Genomic DNA, 22,003 nt, shown 5'->3' with positions numbered 1-22,003 from the left:
ACGTAAAACAGAAGATTTACGTCACAGTTGCTAGACTTGAGAAAACTCAAAGAGAGTTTCACTATTTACGTGTTGTTCAAACCTAACTGTAACTAATCTAGCAGCTTTGATGTCTTCCTTCACTCTGACCTGGTATGTATCCCAAAGACTCAAGCAGTACTCAAGAACAGGTTGCACCAGTGTCCTCTATGCAGTCTCCTTTACAGGTCAACCACTCCTTCCTAAAATTATCCCAATGACCCAAAGTCGACCATTTGCCTTCCTTACCACAGTTCCCACATGCTCATTCCATTTCTTATCACTTTGTAACATTATGCTCATTTATTTAAATGATTTGACTGTGTCAAGCAGGACACTAGCAATACTGTAACTGAACATTACACGTTTGTTCTTCCTACTCGTATGCATTAACTTACATTTTTCCACATTTAGAGCCAGCTACCATTCAACACACCAACTGGAAAGTTTTTTCTAAGTTGTCTTGTATCTTCCTACAGTCACTCAACTTCAACTTCTTACCATACACCACAGCATCATCAGCAAATAGCCACAGATTGCTGCCCACCCTGTCCACTAAATCATTTATGTATATAAAGAACAACAGTGGTCCTGTCACACTTCCCTGGGGCACTCCTGATGATATTCTTGTCTCTAATGAGCATATGCCGTCGAAGACAACACACTGGGTTCTATTACTTAAGAAGTCTTCGAGCAACTCACACATTTGTGAATTTATTCCATATGCTCATACCTTCATTAACAGTCTGCAATGAGGCACCATGTCAAATGCTTTCTGGAAATCTAGAAATATAGAATCTGCCTCCTGCCCTTCATCCATAGTTCTCAGTATATCATGTGAGAAAAGGCCAAGCTGAGCTCTGCACAAGCAATGGTTTCTAAAACCATGCTGATTCATGAACATAAGCTTCTCAGTCTCAAGAAAGTTTATTATATCTGAACTGACAATATGTTCAAGGATTCTGCAGCAAACCAAAGTTAGGGATATTGGTCTGTAATTTTGTGTCTCCATTCTTTTACCCTTCTTATATACTGGAGTCACATGCACTTCTTTCCAGTTGCTTGCAACTTTATGCTCATGAGAGATTCACAATAAATGCAAGCTAGTTAAGGGGCCAGTGCCATAGAGTAATCTTTGTAAAATGGAACTGAAATTCCATCTGGACCTGGTGATTTATTTGCTTTCAAATCTATCAGTTATTTCTCTACACCAGGAATGTTTATTGCTCTGTTGCCCATACAGGAGTCTGTCTGATGTTCAAATGACAATATGTTTGTATGACTCTCCTATGTGAACAATTTCTTGAACATGAAATATAAAACTTTGACTTTCATTTAGCTACAGTCAACTGCCACACCACACTGGTCAACAAGGAACTGAGTGGAAGCCTTAGACAAATTTAGTGATTTTACATAGAACCAGAATTTTCTCAGGTTCTTTGCCAGATCTTTTGCTAACGTGTGATGGAGGTGGTAGTTCTATGCTTCATGCACAGATCTCTACTTACCTCTGCTTGTTGCCATTTGTGCACTCTCTTTTAAACCAGGAGTGCACCAGCCTCTGCTTCCTCAACAGTTTATGAATTTCATCACTAAACCATGGTGGTTCTTTTCAGTTCTTTATACACTTAGTAGGCACATAACTCTCCAGACCACAATATACAGTCTGCTTAAACTTTGCCCATAATTCCTCTATGTCCATCTTACTGGAACTAAGTGATGACAATTCACTCTCTAAGTGAGATGCTAGAACTGCTTATCTGCTCTGTCTAGCAGAAATATTCTCCTAGCCTTCTTGACTGATATATTAACTTTTGTAACCATAGTTGGTATAATGACATCATGATTGTTAATCCCCATTTCTATACCGACATCATCAATTACGTCCAGCATATTTGTAACTACGAGATCTAAGATATTTCCATTGCATCTGGGATGCAGAGCTAGCTGCTCAAGGCAGTTTTGGGAAAATTTGTTGAAAAATATTTTACATGACTGTCTGTCTGTATCCCCCCCCCCCAATGAATCCATAGACATCTCAGTCTATACTCGGTAGGTTAAATTCACCTCCAACTAGTATTTCATGGTCTGGGTATTTCCACACTACTGACCACAAAATTTCTTTCATGAACTGTCACAGTGGAGCTGGGCGACCGGTAACAACATCCAACAATTAACTTGATTTCACTTACACATGTTACACGTGACCAGATAACTTCACTGTCACATTGAACTTCAACTTCAATAGAGATAATATTTTTGTCAACTGCAATGAACCCTCCCCCTTCTATGGCTTCTAGTCTGTCTTTCCAATACACGTTCCATGACTCACTAAATATCTCAGAGCTTTCCACTTTGGGTTACAGCCAGCTCTTGGGCTCAAGAATAATATGAGCACAACAACCTTCCTAGAGGGCAGAAAATTCAGCAACTTGTTTACGAATACTTTGACAGTTTACTGATTTTTGACAGTTGAAGTGTCTTTACTCTGAACATAGTCTAACTTTCCTTGCTGTGTATCAACTGATGAGTGTTCATCAGTGCACCTCAAACTACCGTCTAGCCTAAAAATCCCTCATGTGCACCCACAAGTATTCTGCTACCCGAGTAGCTGCTTCCTTTGTGTAGTGCACCAATGATCTACAAGAGGAGTCATACGAACCCCCACACAATAACACAGGTCGATAAATCTGCATCCAAGACCATCACAGAGTCGATGAAGCCTTTGGTTGAGACCCTCCTCTTGGCTCCAAACCAAGGGACCTTGATCAACTCTGGGAACAATGCTGCAAATTGAGAGCTCTGCTTGCAAACCAATCTACATAGTAGATTGCTTACAAATCACTCATGTGACCCATCCTGGACTAATGCTCAGGTATGTTGGACCTGTAATAAATAGGACTAATGGGATATTGAACATATACAAAGAAATGGTCATAGATTTGTTCGACCCACAGGAGTGTTGATGCTGAAAGACTGAACTGGCAGACTTTCTCCTGAGAAAGCCTACTAACAAAGTTTCAAGAACCAGCTTTAAATGACAACTCTAGAAATATCCTACAATCCCCTACATATAGCTTCATATGGTTTGTGAGGATGAGATTAGATTAATTTCAGCACATGCGTAGGCATTTAAACAATCATTTTTCCTGCAGTTCATACATGAATGGAATGGGAAAAAGCCCTAATAACTGATACAATGACATGTACCCTCTGCCATGCACTTCACAGTGGTTTGCAGAGTATAAGAGTAGATGTAGAACTCTACACTACTATCACACTCATTTGGATGTGAAACCTTGTTGATACATTGGGAAAAAAGAAAAAAAGCTCACCAAACAACTGGCTAAGGAAGAAATTAAGAGAGGAGAAACAGACATTGGAATACCTGGTGCCAGCCTACTATCTCAATAAAGACATAGAAGCTTGGTACTAGAGTAGCAAGCTATTACCTTCTCCAACAAACTAAGACCGATTATGGGAACTGCTACTGAACTTCATGGAAATAATTTATCACTTTATGCCGGCTACGGATCAGCCATGTTAGGCTCACTTGTGATTTTATATTATGATTAGAGAATGCATTTTACTGTTTGCACAAGGGACCCCACTCACAGTAGCCCATGTATTTAGAGAATGTGCTATCCTGGCGAAACTAAAGAGAGAATGGATGCTGAGTACCTCTTTGCCTCTCATACTAGCAGATGATGAATTGGCTTTTAGATGAATACTAAGAATTCAGAAGAGAAAGTGGATTTACCACAAAATTTGGCAATCATCTCAGCTTTACATAGTGTTTAGGGTTGGGGAGCCTCTTGCTGCAATAAGATCCAGAGGGGCCTCCAACTGTGTTCAATACCCACACTGATATACTCAAGAAGTTCTATTATGCTTTCAAGCATTCAATCATTTAATGTCAGAAACCCTTGTCTGCCTACTCTCCCCATTTCAGACATAACTGATGTTAGTATTTTGCCTTCTCAATTTTAAGTCAGTGTGCAGAATCGATGTGGCGAAAGAGCCTCAGGACGGCAATATTCAAGAGTGTTTTCTAGTTACCTGGATATTCTTCCTCTGCTTTTTATTGCTTTAGTCAAGTAATAAATCACAGGAACATGGTGACCTGTCGAGATCACTTATGCATTCTTGTGCAATGGCACTCAACCCTGAGGTAGGTGAGTTCAAATCCTGGTGGTGGAACAAAATTCCACTCCCAGTATTTGGCCAGCAAGAGAAGGAGAGTTGATGTCATAAAGTTCCTGGTCACCAGACTTTGAGCCAATGTCCTAGTTTAAATATCAAATCTCTCTGCAGTGTCTCATGAAGTGAGGGCTTGTGATACTGTTGATGGATGGGGACATCAGGCTTGATGGCCCCTGTGGTGCTATTTTCAAGGTACACACACACACACACACACACACAGAGTCATTAATTGCAAAGTTTGTCTAGGATGGATTGACTGATGACCTTTTAGTATAATCCCTACAAAGCCACAGTCATCACCATCACTGTCCAGAGTTTGGATCTAGAATGAAGTTATCATTCTACAATGGTGTCACCTGAAATGGACCTTAAACAGAAAAGGACATTGTGCTGAAATGGAACTTGGGCCTAAATGTTTACATTTTATGTGCAATTTTTCCTCAAGTATGTATCACAAACAGAATCAAGACTACAGTCTTCCAGGATCTGCCTTCTACTTTTAAAGTATTGAGTCAATTCGTGAAGTACATCTGGGTGGCACATATGGCAAATCACTGATTTGATGCTCACTTACACACTCATTTTTACTTTGTCTGGAATGTTAAAATGCACCATTGTTTGGCTTTAATTGAAATCCTGAAATAACTGTCTCCTCTTTGTTGCAGGATACAATGAATGCAAAGTCAGCACACGTAGTGCTTCTGACTGGAATCTTTCTACTAATGTTAATGGACAGTAAGTAAATTTATTTGTAGAAATAAAATTGTATTTCATACATGAAAATGTAATGAATATGAACTAACAAAACACTGATAATGAAACAACGATGACTGGACAGAAAACACCATTTCAAAAATTAACATTTTTGATAAACCTTGTGCAAGGGAAATGTAAGGCTGTAAAAAAATTAAAAAAAAAAAAAGAAAAAAAAAAACACATAGCCTACCCAGAAGTATAGAAGAAATTAATTTACCTGTCAACTACTCTTGTAAAAGTAGAATAGGGGAAAGTGTATAACAGTAGTGGTTACTAATAGTTAGACGCTTGTAGACACTTGGTAGCGTTTTGTCAAGTATCTTACATTGTTTAGACTTTTAAAAAATGTCAAAAAATTGCCAAGAGTCTTCACAGGTGTGTATATGCAAAAGCTATAGTCAGATGTGTTACAATAATTACACATTATTAATCATGAAAGAGAGAGAGTTAAGTTTTTTAATTGTATTTATTCTCCTTTAATCATGGTTGGATTTGGCTACTTGTGATTCGCCATGTCAAATTATACTAATAAGTTGAAATCTGCAAATCATGGAAGGCTGTGCCATACAACAAATTTGCTGGGTAGTGTTTTATTTTTGCATTTATAATATGAAATTATTACTTGGTTTGTATATTACTATAATCAAAGAACACACTACTCCTACTGTGCAGAATAGATATAAATCAGAATTCCACTTGTCGTAGTATAAATATTTCATCATTAGTTGTTAAACTGTAATTTGTTCCAACATAACATCAACAAATATACATGAGACAAGAACAGTCAATCTATGAGTGATGCCTGACATGCTATTAAAAAAATACCTATATACCTAGTACCTTATCTTGTCTAGTTAAGATTCACTGTTACATCCACAATCTGCACCAATGGCATAGGCACCTTCTGCTGTTTCCTCCAGAACCTAGCACATAGATCTATTCCCAACTCTGCTTCTCCTTGGTCTTTTTTAGTGAAATGAGTTATCTTCATGGATTTTATCCCCAACTCTCTGTTTCCTGGAAATTGTTTGACCCAGTGCCCCTCTCAGCACTGTTAACAAAAGTACAAGCATGTGGAATAGGTTCCCAGACATGTGAGAGGCTCAAAGACTTCTTAAAAAATAGAACCCAGAAACAAAGGAATTAAAGACATTAGCATTGATTTGTATCAGTGGGGCAAATTGAAAATTTCTGCTGGACCAGGATTTGAACATGGGTATCCTGCTTACTAGGCAGATGCTCTGACCACTATGCCATCCATACACAGTCAAAACTGCACAGATATACCCTAGCACGTCTCCCATCAGACCCAAATTCTCAACGGATGCCACGCACGACTGATTTGGTGTCCCTGCCCATTAGCATCATTACTTGTGGCATCTCATTGATTCCCTAAGAGTTCACACTTAGTGTACAGCTGCACTGAAAGTATAAATGGCTGTCATCCCCTTAACCACAGATGTGGTGTCTGTTCTTTCAGACATGTCCAGAAGAACAAACACCATTTTGATCCTGCAAGCCACTATGAATCAAGACACAAAGGAATTAAAGACATTAGCTGCCAGTGGGCAATGATCTGTATGAATGGGGCAAGCTGAAAATTTGTGCTGAACCAGGATTCGAAACCAGGTGTCCTGCTTACTAGACAGATGCACTGATCCCTACACCATCTGGACACAGCAGTCACCACAACTGCACGGACTTACCCTATCATAGTCAGGCCAAGGTTGTCAACTTGTACCATACACTATTAATACAATGCACCTACTCATTAGCCTCATTACTCATGGCACCTTGATGATTCCTATAAGAGTTCAAGCTTGGTGTGCATCTGCACTGAAGGGATCATGGCCATCATCGCCTTACTGGTATATGTGAAATCTACTCTTTTAGACGTATCCGAAAAAACAGACTCCATATATGTAATAGAGCCCAGTACTCATCAAAGACAAGGGTATGGTCAGTAGAGCTCCAGGGAAGTGTGATATGACTGATCTTATTATATAAACACATAAATGATCTGACGGTCAAAGTGAGCAGCAATCTGTGGCTGTCTGCTGATGATGCTGTGTTGTACAGGAAGGTATCCTCATTGAGTGACTATAGGAGGATACAGGACTTATAAAAATGTAAGTTAATGCAGATGAGTAGGAATAACAGTCCTATAATTTTCAGATACAGCATTCTCGAGAATAAAGATTACTGTTAGTAATCTTGGCAAAGAAGTTTATCTGTTCTAAGCTGTTATCACAGTTCACCCCTTGTGGCTCAAAATGAGTAAAGTAAAGCATTAATAGTGCAATGCTTGACACAGTCACATCAATTAAATATGCAAGCATAATGTTGCAAAGCAATATGACATGAAAGGTGACAGCAGTGAAGGCAAATGATCGACTTCAGTTTACTGGGCGAAATTTAGGTAAGTGTTGTTAGTCTGTTACGGAGACCACATATAGAACACTAGTGTGACCAATACTAGAATACTGTTCAAGTGTCTGGGATCCCACCAGGTCAGATTAAAGGAAGACATTGAAGCAATTCAGAAGCATACTCCTAGATTTTTACCGGCACATTTGATCATCATGTGAGTGTTACAGAGATGCTTCATGAACTCAAATGGGACTCCCTTAAGGGAAAATGACATTCTTTTTGTGGAGCACTATTGAGAAAATTTAGAGCACCGGCATTTGGAGCTCACTGCAGAACAACTCTATTGCCATCAGCATACATTTAACGTAAGGACCACAAAGGTAAGATAAGAGAGATTAGGAATCATATGGAGGCATCTATACAGTCTTTTTACCTCTCTCTATTTATGAGTGCAACAGGAAGAGAAATGACTAGTAGAGGTACAAGGTACCATCTGCCATGCACCATATGGTGGCTTTTGTAGTTTGTATGTAGATGTAGACGCCTTCACAAAAACCCCTGTCAATACGAAGTGTACAAACCACCAGCAATACCTCCAATCTGGCTACTGACTTTTCAAAGTCAAAAAGTCTCAAACAATTTGTTGTGCCTTGCTATATTTGGGCACTGTATCTGCAGCAGGAAACAGAAATTTCGCACATGCACTAACAATCTTAACAGAGATTTTACAGATGCCCCGTTAGATCAGAAATAAATTTCCTGCAGTATTTACAGTATTTAGTTTCATGACACAAACAGACCTGCCACCATTTCAAACTAGCCACATATTGTAATCCTTATCACCTAATATCACCCAAGCTTCTAATAAACAGATAATAGAACGTTTCCAGGCAGCCACATTGGAACCAGAATTGAGGGGTGTTTATTATAGATACATTTTTATCAACCTTTAACAGTTGCTTTACCAAGAAGCACTAATCTATGATTCTAACAAAATATTTTTTTAAAAATTTAATTACAAAAGTTTACAAAAGTTGTGTGCATAGAAAAAGGAATTATATAAAATGAAAACTCGTAGAGCAGAGAGAGAAGTAGGACTGATTTTGTACTACAATAAATATCATGCTGTTTACGGAACCTGATTAAAAATTTTAAAAAAACTTATTTATAGTATTGTGGTTATCATGTAGGATTAGCTGAGGCATAACACACACTAAATACTGAACACACATTTATTAGTCACTCGTACATAACAAATATGGCAGTTGAACATGTTACGAGCCGAAAATTAACACTAGAACTCAACTGTCCAAAGAATAATGCCACAGAGCCCCCCCTCCCCCCCCCCCCCCCCCCCCCCCCCCCCGGTAGTGTGGAGCATGGTTGAGGGAAGTCACATTACACGAGTTCGTAATCTTGGTGCCACGGTGGTCAACTGGTCAACGTGGGAAGTGGAGGCGTCAGAGTCGGCGGTGCAGCAGTGCCATTGTTCCAACAGCTGCACAGGCAGAGACGAATCAGCAGAAGGCAAGACGGCTGCATTGGGAGGTAGATAGTTGAGTGACCATGCCAGTTTCAGTTGATTAACAGACACTGTCTGTGGCTGTCCATGTAGGTGGCTGATGAACATGTTCGTACCGCAATATAGCATGTGGTGAGGGCCTGAATAAGCCAGTTGCAGAACTGCCCATGCAGTGACATCCCACAGCATAACAAAGTCACACGTAGTAAGGTCCTTGTGGACAAACACAGGTGGGGTGGTGTGGGGGCAGGGCTAGGGGGTGCGGAGGTGTGCAACATGTGTGCATGTCTGCTCGACAAGCGTGGGGAGATCCTCGGATGCGGCTGAAGGTGAATCCTCGACGAACTCGGCAGGGAGAAGGAGAGGGTCGTGGTACAGAACCTCAATGAGTGAGGCATTAAGATCTTTATGGGCCGAACGAACACCTAGCAGGACCCCTGGAAGAGCTTCTGACCATAGGCCTCCATGGCACATTAGGGCAGCCTTGAGTGTGCGGTGCCACCACTTGCCAATGCCGTTCGCCTGCGGGTGGTAGGCTGTGGTATGAAATTTGGCAACACCGCAGAGTTTGCAGAGACGTGCGAAGAGGACGGACTGAAACTGGCATCCCTGGTGGGTCGTGAGAGACAGAGGACAGCCAAAGCGAGACGAACAAGCGGGCAACAGTCTCCACCATGATGTCCATAAGGGGGACCACCTCGACCCAGCGGGTCACACGGTCAGTGATCGATAAGATTTATCTGTAACCCTCGGAAGTGGGGAGGGGATCAACAACGTCAATACGGACATGCCGGATACGCCCATTTGGAATGACGAACCTGCCCAATGGAGGTTGAGCATGCCTGTCGACCTTGCTGCGCTGGCACAGAATGCACACAAGGCTCCAAGTGCGACAGTCATGCTTCACGCCAGGCCAGACTGAGTGCTCCATAGCCAGCCTCATCGTCGCTCGTGTCCCATGGTGAGCTAAGCCATGCAAGGCAGTAAAGACCCTATGACAAAGGATGGCAGGGACCAGGGAGTGGAGTGTGCCTGTAGAGGTATCACGAAGGACAGGGATCATCGAACCAGGTAGTATATGGGGCTGGACAGAGAGCAATGATTCGCCATCTGATTTTATTCACTATATATCATCGTTGTCGGCTTGTAGTCAGGCAAGCTCCTCCAGATTCAGCGGTGTGGTTAGCACGCAGATGCGGAAAAGGTAGTCTGCCACAACGTTCTCCATGCTGCGGATATAGCATGCGTTGGGAGAGTGTTGACAGATGTAGTCCATATGACGGAAATGCCTCGGCAGAAGATCCTTAGCCAGATTATGAATAGCATCCATGAGTGACTTGTTATCTGTATAGATCGTGAAGGGTTGCCCCTCTAGGTCACTACGGAAATGTTTAATCGCCTCATACACAGCAAAGAGCTCATGGTCAAAAGCCGACCACTTGCACTGGCTCCAAGTAAGTTTCTTGGAAAAGAAACAGGCGGGTTGGGTGGAGTCGGCGGTGTGCTGTTGTAAAACAGCACCCAAAGCTGAGTCACTGGCATCGGTCGTGATCGAGACACAGGCCTCAGGGTGAGAGTGGGCGAGTGTTACAGCTTTGGTGAGGGCAGTTTTTAGGTTACCAAAAGTGTTGAGCATCGATTTGGTCCACTCCAACTTTCATTTTCCAGTGGTGTTTTTGCCGGAGAGAGTATCGGTGAGGGCAAATTAGATGGAGGCAGCTTGAGGAATATGGCAGCAGTAAAAGTTTGCCATACCCAGAAAATGACGCAGCTGAGCATAATCCTCAAGGAGAGGAAGTTCAAGTATGGTTTTGACATCAGAACTCGTTGGTTGGAGGCTGTCAGTAGCAACAGTATGTCTGAGAAAGGTAACAGATGTGGAACTCAATTGAGATTTATCATGATTGATCACGACACCACTGACAGCGAGGGCCAAACGGACTGCATCGCGGTGAACTTGATGTTTCTCAGTGGAGGAGGAAAAGATAAGTATATCATCTAAGTAAACATAGACAAATGTCAAAGAGAGCAAAATGGAATCAATGAACCGCTATCACGTCTGCACAGCATTTTACAATCCATAAGGCATGTAACAGTATTCAAATAGGCCGAAGTGTGTGATGATGGCTGTCTTCAGAATATCTGGTGGATGCATAGGAATCTGACAATATGCCTTGGAGCAATCTAAAATAGAGGAAAAGGTAGAACGATGAGTAACTGCATGAAATCCGGGATACGTGGAATGGGGTAGTTATCGATAATGGTGCGGGCATTAAGGGACCTGTAGTCCCTACAGATGCGTAAGGTACCATCCTTTTTGGGAACAAGGCGAAGACCAGTTGCTATCAGAAAGGTGGAGGATGCCCAAAGCCAACAGGTCCTGAACAAGCTCCTTGGTGCATAGAAGTTTGGAAGTGTTAAGGCACCTGGCCTTACAATGAACAGGTGGTGCAAATCGTGTGACAATAGCCGATACGCACGTAGGGGGGTCGGAAAGAGGGGTCAAGGAAGTATCCACAGGCAATGTCGGTTCACTGACCTTACTGAACCAGGGCGGCACAGGTGGGGCGTCAGCTGTAGTCGGTGATGGAAGGTGCGAAACAGGAGTGAAGCAGAGCGGAGAATCTGGAGGGGCGCATGTCGGTGCGTCTTGTAGCTTTGTCTGCGGCAGTGTGAAAAAAGCAGCAGGTGGTGGAATGCTCGACACAGGAGCAGATTGGTGAGAAGGTGCTGTAGAGGTGTGTGTAGGGCCGCCTCACTGCAGGGCTGCAGATAGGCAATGTATGATACACAGCGCATGTGACAATCCTGTGGAAGCAGCAGCGATGCAGGTGTGGAGTTTGCAGATTTGTTAGGGCACATGCGACAAATCAGAGCGCCGTGTGGTTATGCACTCACGCGTGGAAAGCGTAGCCAAGGAGATGGAGAGCGAAGTCGTGCTGAACTCGTGTGAGCGTGGAACTGTAGAGCCAGACACGTGGTGGAGCGCAGCAGCCTGCTGGTCTGGTGAAAGTTTGTAATGGTGTAGAAAATCCAACCCGATCACAGGTTTATCCACATCAGCAGCACGGAAGGTCCAAGGGGAAGGTGAACTGGTGATAGGTGGAGTGACTTCTTGATGGAGCCATGGACTGCAATAGAAGAACGTTTGGTGGCAATCAAGGTGAGGGTAGAAGGGGATACTGTGTTGACAGTGTGCTTGGCCGGGATTATCCTAACGTCGGCACCAGTGTTGACGAGAAAACGGATGCCTGCTGAGATGTCTGTGGCACAGAGGCATTGGATCGCTGAAGCAAGTGGTGCAGCGTTGCACTATAGGTGCCATGAAGGTAAGTGGAAGGACATGGCGTCTAAGCGTGCCTGCCAGTCTCATTTGGGTAGGCGCAAGTCACGTGGCAGTTGCGGGTGGTGTCCCTGTAAGTAGCATGGAACCAGCAGAGTGGGTAGACCGGTTGGCATAGCGGTGCGATACGTGAGGGGTTACAGCTAACTGCGTAGGGGCCGGTAGCCGATTGGGTTGCTGCTAGGGCAAGGTCAGCAGCTGTCAGGAGCCCGCTGGCAGTACATCCTGTAGGCCTATAGGTGGCAGCGCCTGACAGCCAGCTGAGGCGACGAGGAGGGCATGCTGGCCTCTGCCGACTGGGCGCAGAGCCGGAGGCGCAGGTGTGCCAGCTGAGGATGATGGAGAAGATGTTCGTGATGGGCGGTGTCAGTGACGAATGACAGCGTACGCCTGATCCACCATGTGTAACCGAACCTTGAGTGGATCAGTGACATGAGACAGTAGACGAAGTTGCAGATCTGAACGCATTTTGACCATCCACAATGTCCAAAGCACGGCATCAGGTAATGCTTGATCATCAATTAATGCACGTAGGCACCGCCAAAGCTGTGAAGGCGTACGGATGTTGAGATCCTCCTTGTGAATAATGTGATGAATAGCCTCTGCCGGAGGGCGGGGAAGGCATTTGATGAGCAGTGCTTTGGGCATCGAATATTTGTGCGAGAAGGGTGGTGAGAGAAGAAAATCACTGATGAGGTCCGTATGTGTGTGTAGGTGGCTCACCAGGCAGACAAAACAGGTCTCGTCATCCGAAATGCTGTCGATGTCCAGTGGGTGGTCCACTAATGGGAACCAAGTTTTTGGATTGTCTTTTTGTAATGGAGGTAGCATAGGGAACCTGCCAGGTAACAAATGTTGAGGCAGCACTGGCAGACTGAGATCGGTAAGAGCAGAGCAGGATGCCTTTGATGCCGGAAGTGCAGTAGCGGTGAATGGTGCATGGCCTGAGGTCTGTGTGGGGCAGTGGCTGCATGCAGCACACAGTGCAGAGGGAACGAGTGTATAAGTTGGCACGGTGTGTCTAATCTGCAGTGTTGCCAAAGAATGCGGTGCAATGGGTGGGAAGTGGTCACAGTGAAGCCACAGGGGGGGGCTGACCTGGCAACCAGTGCCAGTAGAACAGAACAGCCGGCGGCCATTACGAAAGCTGGCAGAAGGTGGTCACAGTGCAACCACAGTGAGGCAGTCACGGAAACCGATGCAGTCAAGGTGGCCAGTGTTGCGGAAACAGCGGGCATGGAACGGGTGGTGGGGGGTGCTGCAACACTATGTAAATTAGAATGTGCTACCCCATGCATAGAAATCTTTGATTCACAGTTCTGGAACTTTGCCAGCACATCAAGCCATCCCGAAGGCAATGGTGTACATGAAGGATAAACCACAATGTCTCTAACTGGAAGGTCATCAACATTGTGGTTAGGTGCCGTGCACTGTCCATGTTGTGGCTGTTGTTGTGCTGCCACGCTAGGCACGGGCCACATTGAGCCGGGTAAGATTAGGTGGCTGCCAGTGTGGTCGGGCATAAATAACTGTTCACTTTTAACCAAGTTCGAATTAGGTACACTTGTCCACACATGGTTGCAATCGGCAGAGTTGATGGGGCACATTACACTTGCATGGAAAGTCACTGGTAGATCCATTGTGGCGGAAACAATGTGGGCTGGCACACAAAGTACATAAATGACGAAAACAAGCACAAAATAACTCCAGATGAGACAACAGCGGTGTCGGGGTCACCACTGTGGTTATCACGTAGGATTAACTGAGAGAGAACACACACTAAGTATTGAACACACATTTATTTATCCCTCGTACATAACAAATATGGTAGTTGAACATGTTACACACCGAAAGTTAACAGTAGAACTCAATTGTCAAAGAAGCAAAGTCACAAAGATAGAGGGCTCTCCACCAGAGACGCCACAGTATCTTAAATTAATTATTCCCTTAACAAAGTTATATCTGCATAGACAATAGTTAAAAGAGAAACAGAGAAATCAATTAAGGGGTGTAACAACATTTTTACTAAAGCAAACAGCAAAATAATAAATTATACCAGTCAGGTAGCCAACATATTTAATCACGTAGAGTTGGAGTGTAATTCATTTAGTTCATGGCCTCTTAGACCATGATGGTCACCTAATAACATTTAGTATCAGTGCATGATATAAATAAAAATAATTGGAAAACTACATAGGTAATAAATTAAAAAGGAATTAAAGATTTCAAGAATATTTGCAAAATCCAGGCTGGAAAGATGTGCACAAGACCCCAGGTGTAAGTGAGAAATATAACATATTCTGTGACATAGACTTCTTTGAAAATTGTTTTCCTAAGAAATCAATGCACATATACCCCATTTCAGAAACGGGATCAGAATATCATGTCAGACTAAGAAAACACTGCACTTGGCATCGAGGGACACTAAATGATGACAGAATTAAATCACATTACAGACTTTACTGTAAAATTCTAAGCAAAGTCATTGGCATCAATATATACGGTCCTTAAATGAAAAAGAGAGAGAGAGAGAGAGAGAGAGAGAGCTAATGAAATACTGGAACACATCAACAGATGGTTTATGACAAGTTTTGGCAAGGCTTAGTACATACAGTTCAGTACTTCTTACCGAACTTCACAAGTTCTAAAAAAAGTTTCTCAAACTATGAAATACAAGAAGTACAAAGTGTTAAGTTTTTCATACTACAGATGGATCAAAACCTCAGTTAGAAAACCCAACACCTAGAATTAATCAAGCACCTTGTGTCACCCATGCTTGCTGATATCGATGTACAAAAAAGATAAAAATAGTTTATTCTGCGTATTTCTATTCATTAGTGAGTTATGGAATTTTCTGGGAAAATTCTTATTACAGAGATAGTTTTTTTTCCAGAATACAAAAGCACATTACAAGAATTATATCTGGCATTAGTTAAAGAACATCCAGCAGTGATCTCTTCATAAAACTGAGTATTTTAAAAATACTTCACAAAAAATTCCTGGGTGCACATGTATTCAGGAACCGTCTTCTGCACCTGAGTTACAAGCAGATAATGTAGTGGAGATGAATACTGAATTAAAGAACTTTCTATTGGACAATACCAGGTACTCAACTCAAGAGTATCTTCTCAGAAACTCTTAAATTTGATGTTTTAGGTTAATGTAGGGACTTCATAAAACAAATTACACATGGCGTCTCATGGTAACACAATTTCTCAGCAAGAGTGAAGCTTTCTCAGAAGAGAGTTCATGTTTCAGGTTTCCTGATGCTGTTCAGGGAACAGGTGTATCACAGTGTGTGACTAAAATGGCATGGCAGCTGGAAACATACTCCAGAGTTGAAGTAAGTGGGACAATATGAGCCTTGTGGGCAAAACATCTAAACTGCACACAGGTTCATGATGAAATTCTGGTGATATGTGAACCAAATGCAAAATTTGGTTAAGTGGAAGTTAAATGATTCCAACAATTTGACCAAGGCTGCTCAGACATGGGTGATGCTGGTCAGGAAGTCCAGATCTTACACCATGTGATTTTCCAGTGATGAGGATATTCACACAGCAGTTCTTCAATGACTCTGTTACCTCAGGGCAGATTTCTATCATCAAGGCATTGAATATATTCTGACCATTGTGTACAGAGACTTGGTGACTATGTACAAAAGTAATGTAATGAATCTGTGTGACTTTGAAGTGTAGTGCAGCAGTCAATAAAAGTTAGTTGGTGTGCTATAATAATGTGTAACTTACTTTTTGAAGTCCGAAGATATGTGTGCATGACACACTATCCGTGTTACAGACTACTGTTAAGTTGCAGCTAATGACAAACCTTAGCAACAAGTTGATCAACACCATGACACCAGTAAAGCAAAAGCTATTTAATATCTTAGGTTTGACAAGGAAGGAAGAGGAAAATGGCAATGTCTTTGCTTAAGAAACCATCATGGCATTTACTTAAAATAATTTAGTGAAACCTCATAAAAAATAGGTCAGGATTGCCATCTGGAGATTAGAATCCAATATCTTCTGCAATGCTTTCTGCAAAAATTATTTTGAGCAGTGACTTCAAGAGCCAACACAACACACAAATATTTTAAAACAACATACCAGACCTCTTCGCAACAAAAAATTCTAAGCAAGTACACAACTGGCCATTAAAATTACTACACCAAGAAGAAATGCAGATGATAAACAGGTATTCATTGGACAAATATATTATACTAGAACTGACATGTGATTACATTTTCACGCACTTTGGGTGCATAGATCCTGAGAAATCACTACCCAGAACAACCACCTCTGGCCATAATAATGGCCTTGATACGCCTGGGCATTGAGTCAAACAGAGCTTGGATGGTGTGTACAGGTACAGCTGCCCACGCAGCTTCAACGCAATACCACAGTTCATCAAGAGTAGTGACTGGCGTATTGCGACGAGCCAGTTGCTCGGCCACCATTGAACAGACATTTTCAATTGGTGGGAGATCTGGAGAATGTGCTGGCCAGGGCAGCAGCCGAACATTTTCTGTATCCAGAAAGGCCCGTACAGGACCTGCAACATGCGGTCTGGCATTATCCTGCTGAAATTTAGGGTTTCGCAGGGATCGAATGAAGGGTAGAGCCACGGGTCGTAACACATCTGAAATGTAAAGTCCACTGTTCATAGTGTCGTCAATGCGAACAAGAGGTGACCGAGATGTGTAACCAATGGTGCCCCATACCATCACGCCGGGTGATGCACCAGTATGGCGATGACGAATACATGCTTCCAATATGCGTTCACCGCGAAGTCGCCAAATACTGATGCGACCATCATGATGCTGTAAACAGAACCTGGATTCATCCGAAAAAATGACGCTTTGCCATTCGTGCACCCAGGTTCGTCATTGAGTACACCATAGCAGGGGCTCCTGTCTGTGATGCAGCGTCAAGGGTAACCACAACCATGGTCTCCGAGCTGACAGTCCATGCTGCTGCAAATGTCATCGAACTGTTCATGCAGATGGTTGTTGTCTTGCAAACGTCCCCATCTGTTGACTCAGGGATCAAGACATGGCTGCATGATCCACTACAGCCAAGCGGATAAGATGCCTGTCATCTCGACTGCTAGTGATACGAGGCCGTTGGGATCCAGCACGGCGTTCCGTATTACCCTCCTGAACCCACCGATTCCATATTCTGCCAACAGTCATTGGATCTCGACCAACGCTAGCAGCAATGTCGCGATACGATAAACCGCAATTGCGATAGGCTACAATCCGATCTTTATCAAAGTCGTAAACGTGAAGGTACGCATTTCTCCTCCTTACACGAGGCATCACAACAACGTTTCACCAGGCAACGCCAGTCAACTGCTGTTTGTGTATGAGAAATCGGTTGGAAACTTTCCTCATGTCAGCACATTGTAGGTGTTGGCACCGGTGTGAACCTTGTGTGAATGCTCTGAAAAGCTAATCATTAGCATATCACAGCATCTTCTTCCTGTCAGTTAAATTTCGCGTCTGTAGCACATCATCTTTGTGGTGTAGCAATTTTAATGGCCAGTAGTGTAGATTCTTATCAGATGATGATATCTTTTACCATCTATTAACATCATCAAAAGATCAAAATATATTTCAAAATAGTGTAGGCAAGATATCTGCAAGGTAAAAAAAGTGGCAATTGATCCTAAACAAAAAATATTAGGTCCACCACATGAATACCAAAAGATTCCTTTAAATTTTGGTTGCATGAATCACGCAGATTTGAAGGGTGTCGATTCAACTAAATACCAAAGGATTATTGTTATGAACAACTTAAATTGGTATCATTATATAGGAAATTTTTGGGGGAGGGGATGAAAACCAAAGATTGAGGTTTATTGGCAGAACACTTAGAAGGTGCAATAAATCTACTAAAGATACAGCTTACACTATGCTTGCCCATACTCCTTGGAATATTTTTACACAGTATGGGAGCCTGGCCATATAGGATTGATAGTGAATATCAAAACAGTTCTAAGAATGGCAGCTCTTTTTTATTATTGCAAAGTAGCGGAGGGGATGTTAAGGATATGATAAGTGAGAGGGGTGGTTAATAGTAATAACAAAGGCTTTTTAATTGTGATTACTTTCCATAAAATTTCAGTCATCAACTTGCTCCTATGACTGCCAAACTATTTTGTTGTCTCCCACCCACATAGGGAGAAATGACAGAATGGGACAGTAGAGAAATAGTCTGAAAGTTGTTCTGTGAACCTTCTGGCAAACACTTAAGTGTGAATTCCAGAGTAATCAAGTAGATGTACATTTATTTACCACCAGATGACATATAAATCACATGTTAATGTTGAAAGTTTCTGCTTTCCTATAAGTAAGATCATGCATTTATTCTGGTGAAAACATAGCATTATGAAAATAACAGATAATTTTTAATATTACTGCATTTTATAATTTTTGAATGTACTGCTGTTATCACCTTCACATTTGTAATATAATAAGTTTAAGGATATGCTAATTATTATTATCCAAATCTTTCAATAGTGTTTTCATTAATTACTGACTCTTTTTAATATACAGTTAAGTAGTGCCCAGCAGCATATCAGCTACGATTATTCTAATTCTTGTGGCTATTATGCAGCAACCAAATGGATTTTCCTGAAACATACACTTTTCCCCATCTGCAGAGGACTTCTTAGGTGGAGGAGGATTATGGGCGGAGGGGGGTTGTGGCTTCTATAATTCACTGTGTCCACCAGCTCTCTGCTGGATCTAGTGAAATTTTATAGCAAAGGATATTTGTGCCAAGGCATGATGTCACATGTTTTCTTTTAAATGTGAATACCATTGGCTGTTGTTGTCTGCTCTCATATACCATCACTATTGCCATGCGAAAGGAGACTGGTCTCCCTCCTCTTCAGTATTGGAAGCCATATACCATTAAGCTTAACACTTTTATCTTATTGACTGAAATTATCGTTGTGTTTGGTAGACTCTAGTGCCTCTCTCTACAGCATATCATAGTACCGACACTCTCTTGGCTGGCAGTGCCTGAATGTAATAAATCGAAACCAATGGTTTCCTAACTGCAAAATTTCTCAAGCTACAGTTCACCTACTCTTTTCTTCTGCTCTATAGTTACCCCTATCCTCTTCCATTTGCTTTGTCACTGTTCTCTTTATAGTACACCTGCACACAATTCATGATTTTTGTATACCACTGCTTTTTCTAGTGGTTGGTGAGCATCCTTTGCTTACCTTAAACATTCCTGTATTTAATTTGTGGGTATCTGTACTACACTGATATGTCAGTTTCCCAAGATCTTTCCTACACGGTGACTGACATTTTTAATGAGGGATAAAAATACCCTTGGTTTTGTTGGTGGTTGTACACTACTCTGGCCTCTCTATGATGGTTATAACATTGTTTGTACAGCTGAGGACCAGTGCTGATTTCTTAACAACACAGTAGTAAGGTATTTCACTTTTTCTCCAAGTAACTCCAGTTCACATATTGTTCTTTCTCTGCTGTGGATGGTGATTTAAATCCTGATGTTGCTGACAGTCTGTGTGTTACGGTTTTTCCACACACATTGTGTCCCACGCTACTATTTACTTCCTTGAAAACTTACACATTCAAGTTGTAGTATTTATGACTGAGGCAAACAACACACTATGGTTGATGTGCCCAGGTAGCCAATAAAATGGAATTTTATTGAGTCTAATAAACAAAATACAGTACCATCAACTTGAGGGAATTTGCACTAGAAGTGTAACTTCAACAAAGTACCTTGTTGAATTCAATATTTTCCAATGCTAAAAATTAAATTAGTGTAATGTTGGTAGTTATGCAATCGATAGTATATATCGATGTATAAAAATAACATAACTTTTTAATTTGGCAACCCTGAGGCACTGACTGTGGTATGCTGCAAAGAAGCAGTTAAGATTTCATATTTGAAAAATCACTGTGTACTTCTGTATTACAATGAGAAGGTAAGAAATTTATGATGTATATAATTTGTTAAGTAGGTCTAGTTTTTAGTTATACTAAATAAACTATCATGAATTTTTCATAAAATCTCTTTGACTGATTATAATCATGAACCATTAAAAAAAAGTGGACAACTAGCAGGCTTACTTTACACAAGATTTATTTCATGTTCTTTTTCTATATTTGAGATTTCAAAATGCTGAGAGTTTGTGAAAGGAGTCCATGGGGCAACAAAATATTGCAGCTATACTATGGAGAATTTAAGGAGAGCATTTAAGACCACTTTGAAATGCAGAGGGAAAAGTTTGGCATCCTCATGAAAACAATTTTGAGTAAAGTTAAAAGAAAACAAGTTCAAATGGTTGCCAGTCAGTGTCTTTTAAATTTGACTGAAGAAAAAGGATGGACACAGAGAGGTTAGATTCAAAAATATTTATGGGGAGAGGACTGGGTTTGGCTATTTGTAAAAAGAAGCAAGACTCGTCTACAGAAATGGATCTGCTCAAACATCAAAAGATGCCATGCCGAAGTGGGCAGAAATGATATTATTGCCTACTTTAATAACCTCAAAATTATACTGGCAAGTGTTCCACCAAAAAGTATAGATAACTATGATGCCACTGACCTCACTGATGACTCTGGTAAAAAATTGGCAGTTGTGAGACAAGGTCAGAAATACCATGAAAATAACAAAATGTGCAAAATTTGTGTAGTCACTCCAGTTGACAGTAACAGTTTCCTGGAGAGTGAGTTGGCACTACTCGATTAGGTCTGATAGTTAATCACTGAAGCACTGTAATGTCCTACTAAGTAAGCACTGATAATGCTCTGGAGTGTCCTAGTGGGTACTCACTGACATTGCCAGAGGATGTTCGAGTGTGGATGAAGTCCATAGTGATAGTGCCCCATGAGACGAGCTTGAAGACGAGTCAGAGATGAAATCCCACAAAGTGATAAGCTGAAGTAGACTCCAACCGGTGGACTGCTAGGCGCTGGCAGTGTAGAGTGTACAGGGCACTCAGTGGAAGAGCTTTGATTGACGGACTGCTTGGAACAGCTGGCGTAGAGCCTAGAGCATAGAATCCTCCTGGAGAAACAACTCCAATTCAGAAACCACTAGGCATAAGGCAAACAGTGTGAACTGATTGCAGAGTGGTCAGGTAGTGACCTAAATACTCATACAGTAGAAGGATATTGACAGACCCACAGAATCAAGGTAGAGCTGCAATTGCAGCACTGTTTGCAGTAATGTTTCTGCCTCTGGTGGAAAGGCTGGTGCCACATGGTACAGTGGTGACTATTGGAGTTTGTTTGTAAACTACCCAGCATATTTGTTGTGGTTGTGGACTGTTTTTGTCTGAGCTCCAGAGGAAGTGTCATTCATGAGCCAGAGCTGTGGCAACCTGCAGTACACGACTGTATGGTGGGTGGCTGTGTTGGGAGGCATGGACCCGGGGATTGTTGGCTGAAGGCAAGTGGCTTAAATGTGATCATGACACATGAATCTGGCTCAGATGAGCACTGGCAGGAGCAAACCTGAAAAAGAGAGACATGCAGTCTCATTTTGTTATTAGGTGGAGCTGGCTACTCGATGGGGCAATGGAGACATGAGGTCATAATGGTGGAAGGTCGATTTGGCTGCCAGAGGCAAGACCTTGTGTGATCCAGGTTTGCATCGAAATTACCAGAAGTGTGCAACTGAAGGGCTAGGGAAGTCTTGCAGTTGGCCTGAGTAGAGTGTCCAGATGAGGAACAGCTCCAACCCTTATGTCACAAGAAGACCTTGTGACTGCACCTGGTGCCACTGGTGTGAGGAGACCTG

At 42.1% G+C, this 22,003-nt stretch overlaps 1 protein-coding gene across 3 annotated transcripts in view; it reads left to right on the top strand.

Moving 5' to 3' along the window:
- Positions 1–22,003, top strand: part of LOC124556602 — a 290,905-nt gene that overhangs the window by 231,903 nt on the left and 36,999 nt on the right. For all 3 annotated transcript variants that reach the window (XM_047130568.1, XM_047130569.1, XM_047130570.1), the window contains exon 2: positions 4,887–4,956. In XM_047130568.1, the coding sequence (XP_046986524.1) occupies positions 4,887–4,956 (70 nt within the window). The remainder of the gene's footprint in view (positions 1–4,886; positions 4,957–22,003) is intronic.

Source organism: Schistocerca americana, chromosome X (genome assembly GCF_021461395.2).
Source record: "Schistocerca americana isolate TAMUIC-IGC-003095 chromosome X, iqSchAmer2.1, whole genome shotgun sequence".
In the NCBI taxonomy this organism is placed as follows: domain Eukaryota; kingdom Metazoa; phylum Arthropoda; class Insecta; order Orthoptera; family Acrididae; genus Schistocerca; species Schistocerca americana.
The sequence above is the reverse complement of the archived record's forward strand: the minus strand, read 5'-3'. Positions and strand labels throughout refer to the sequence as shown.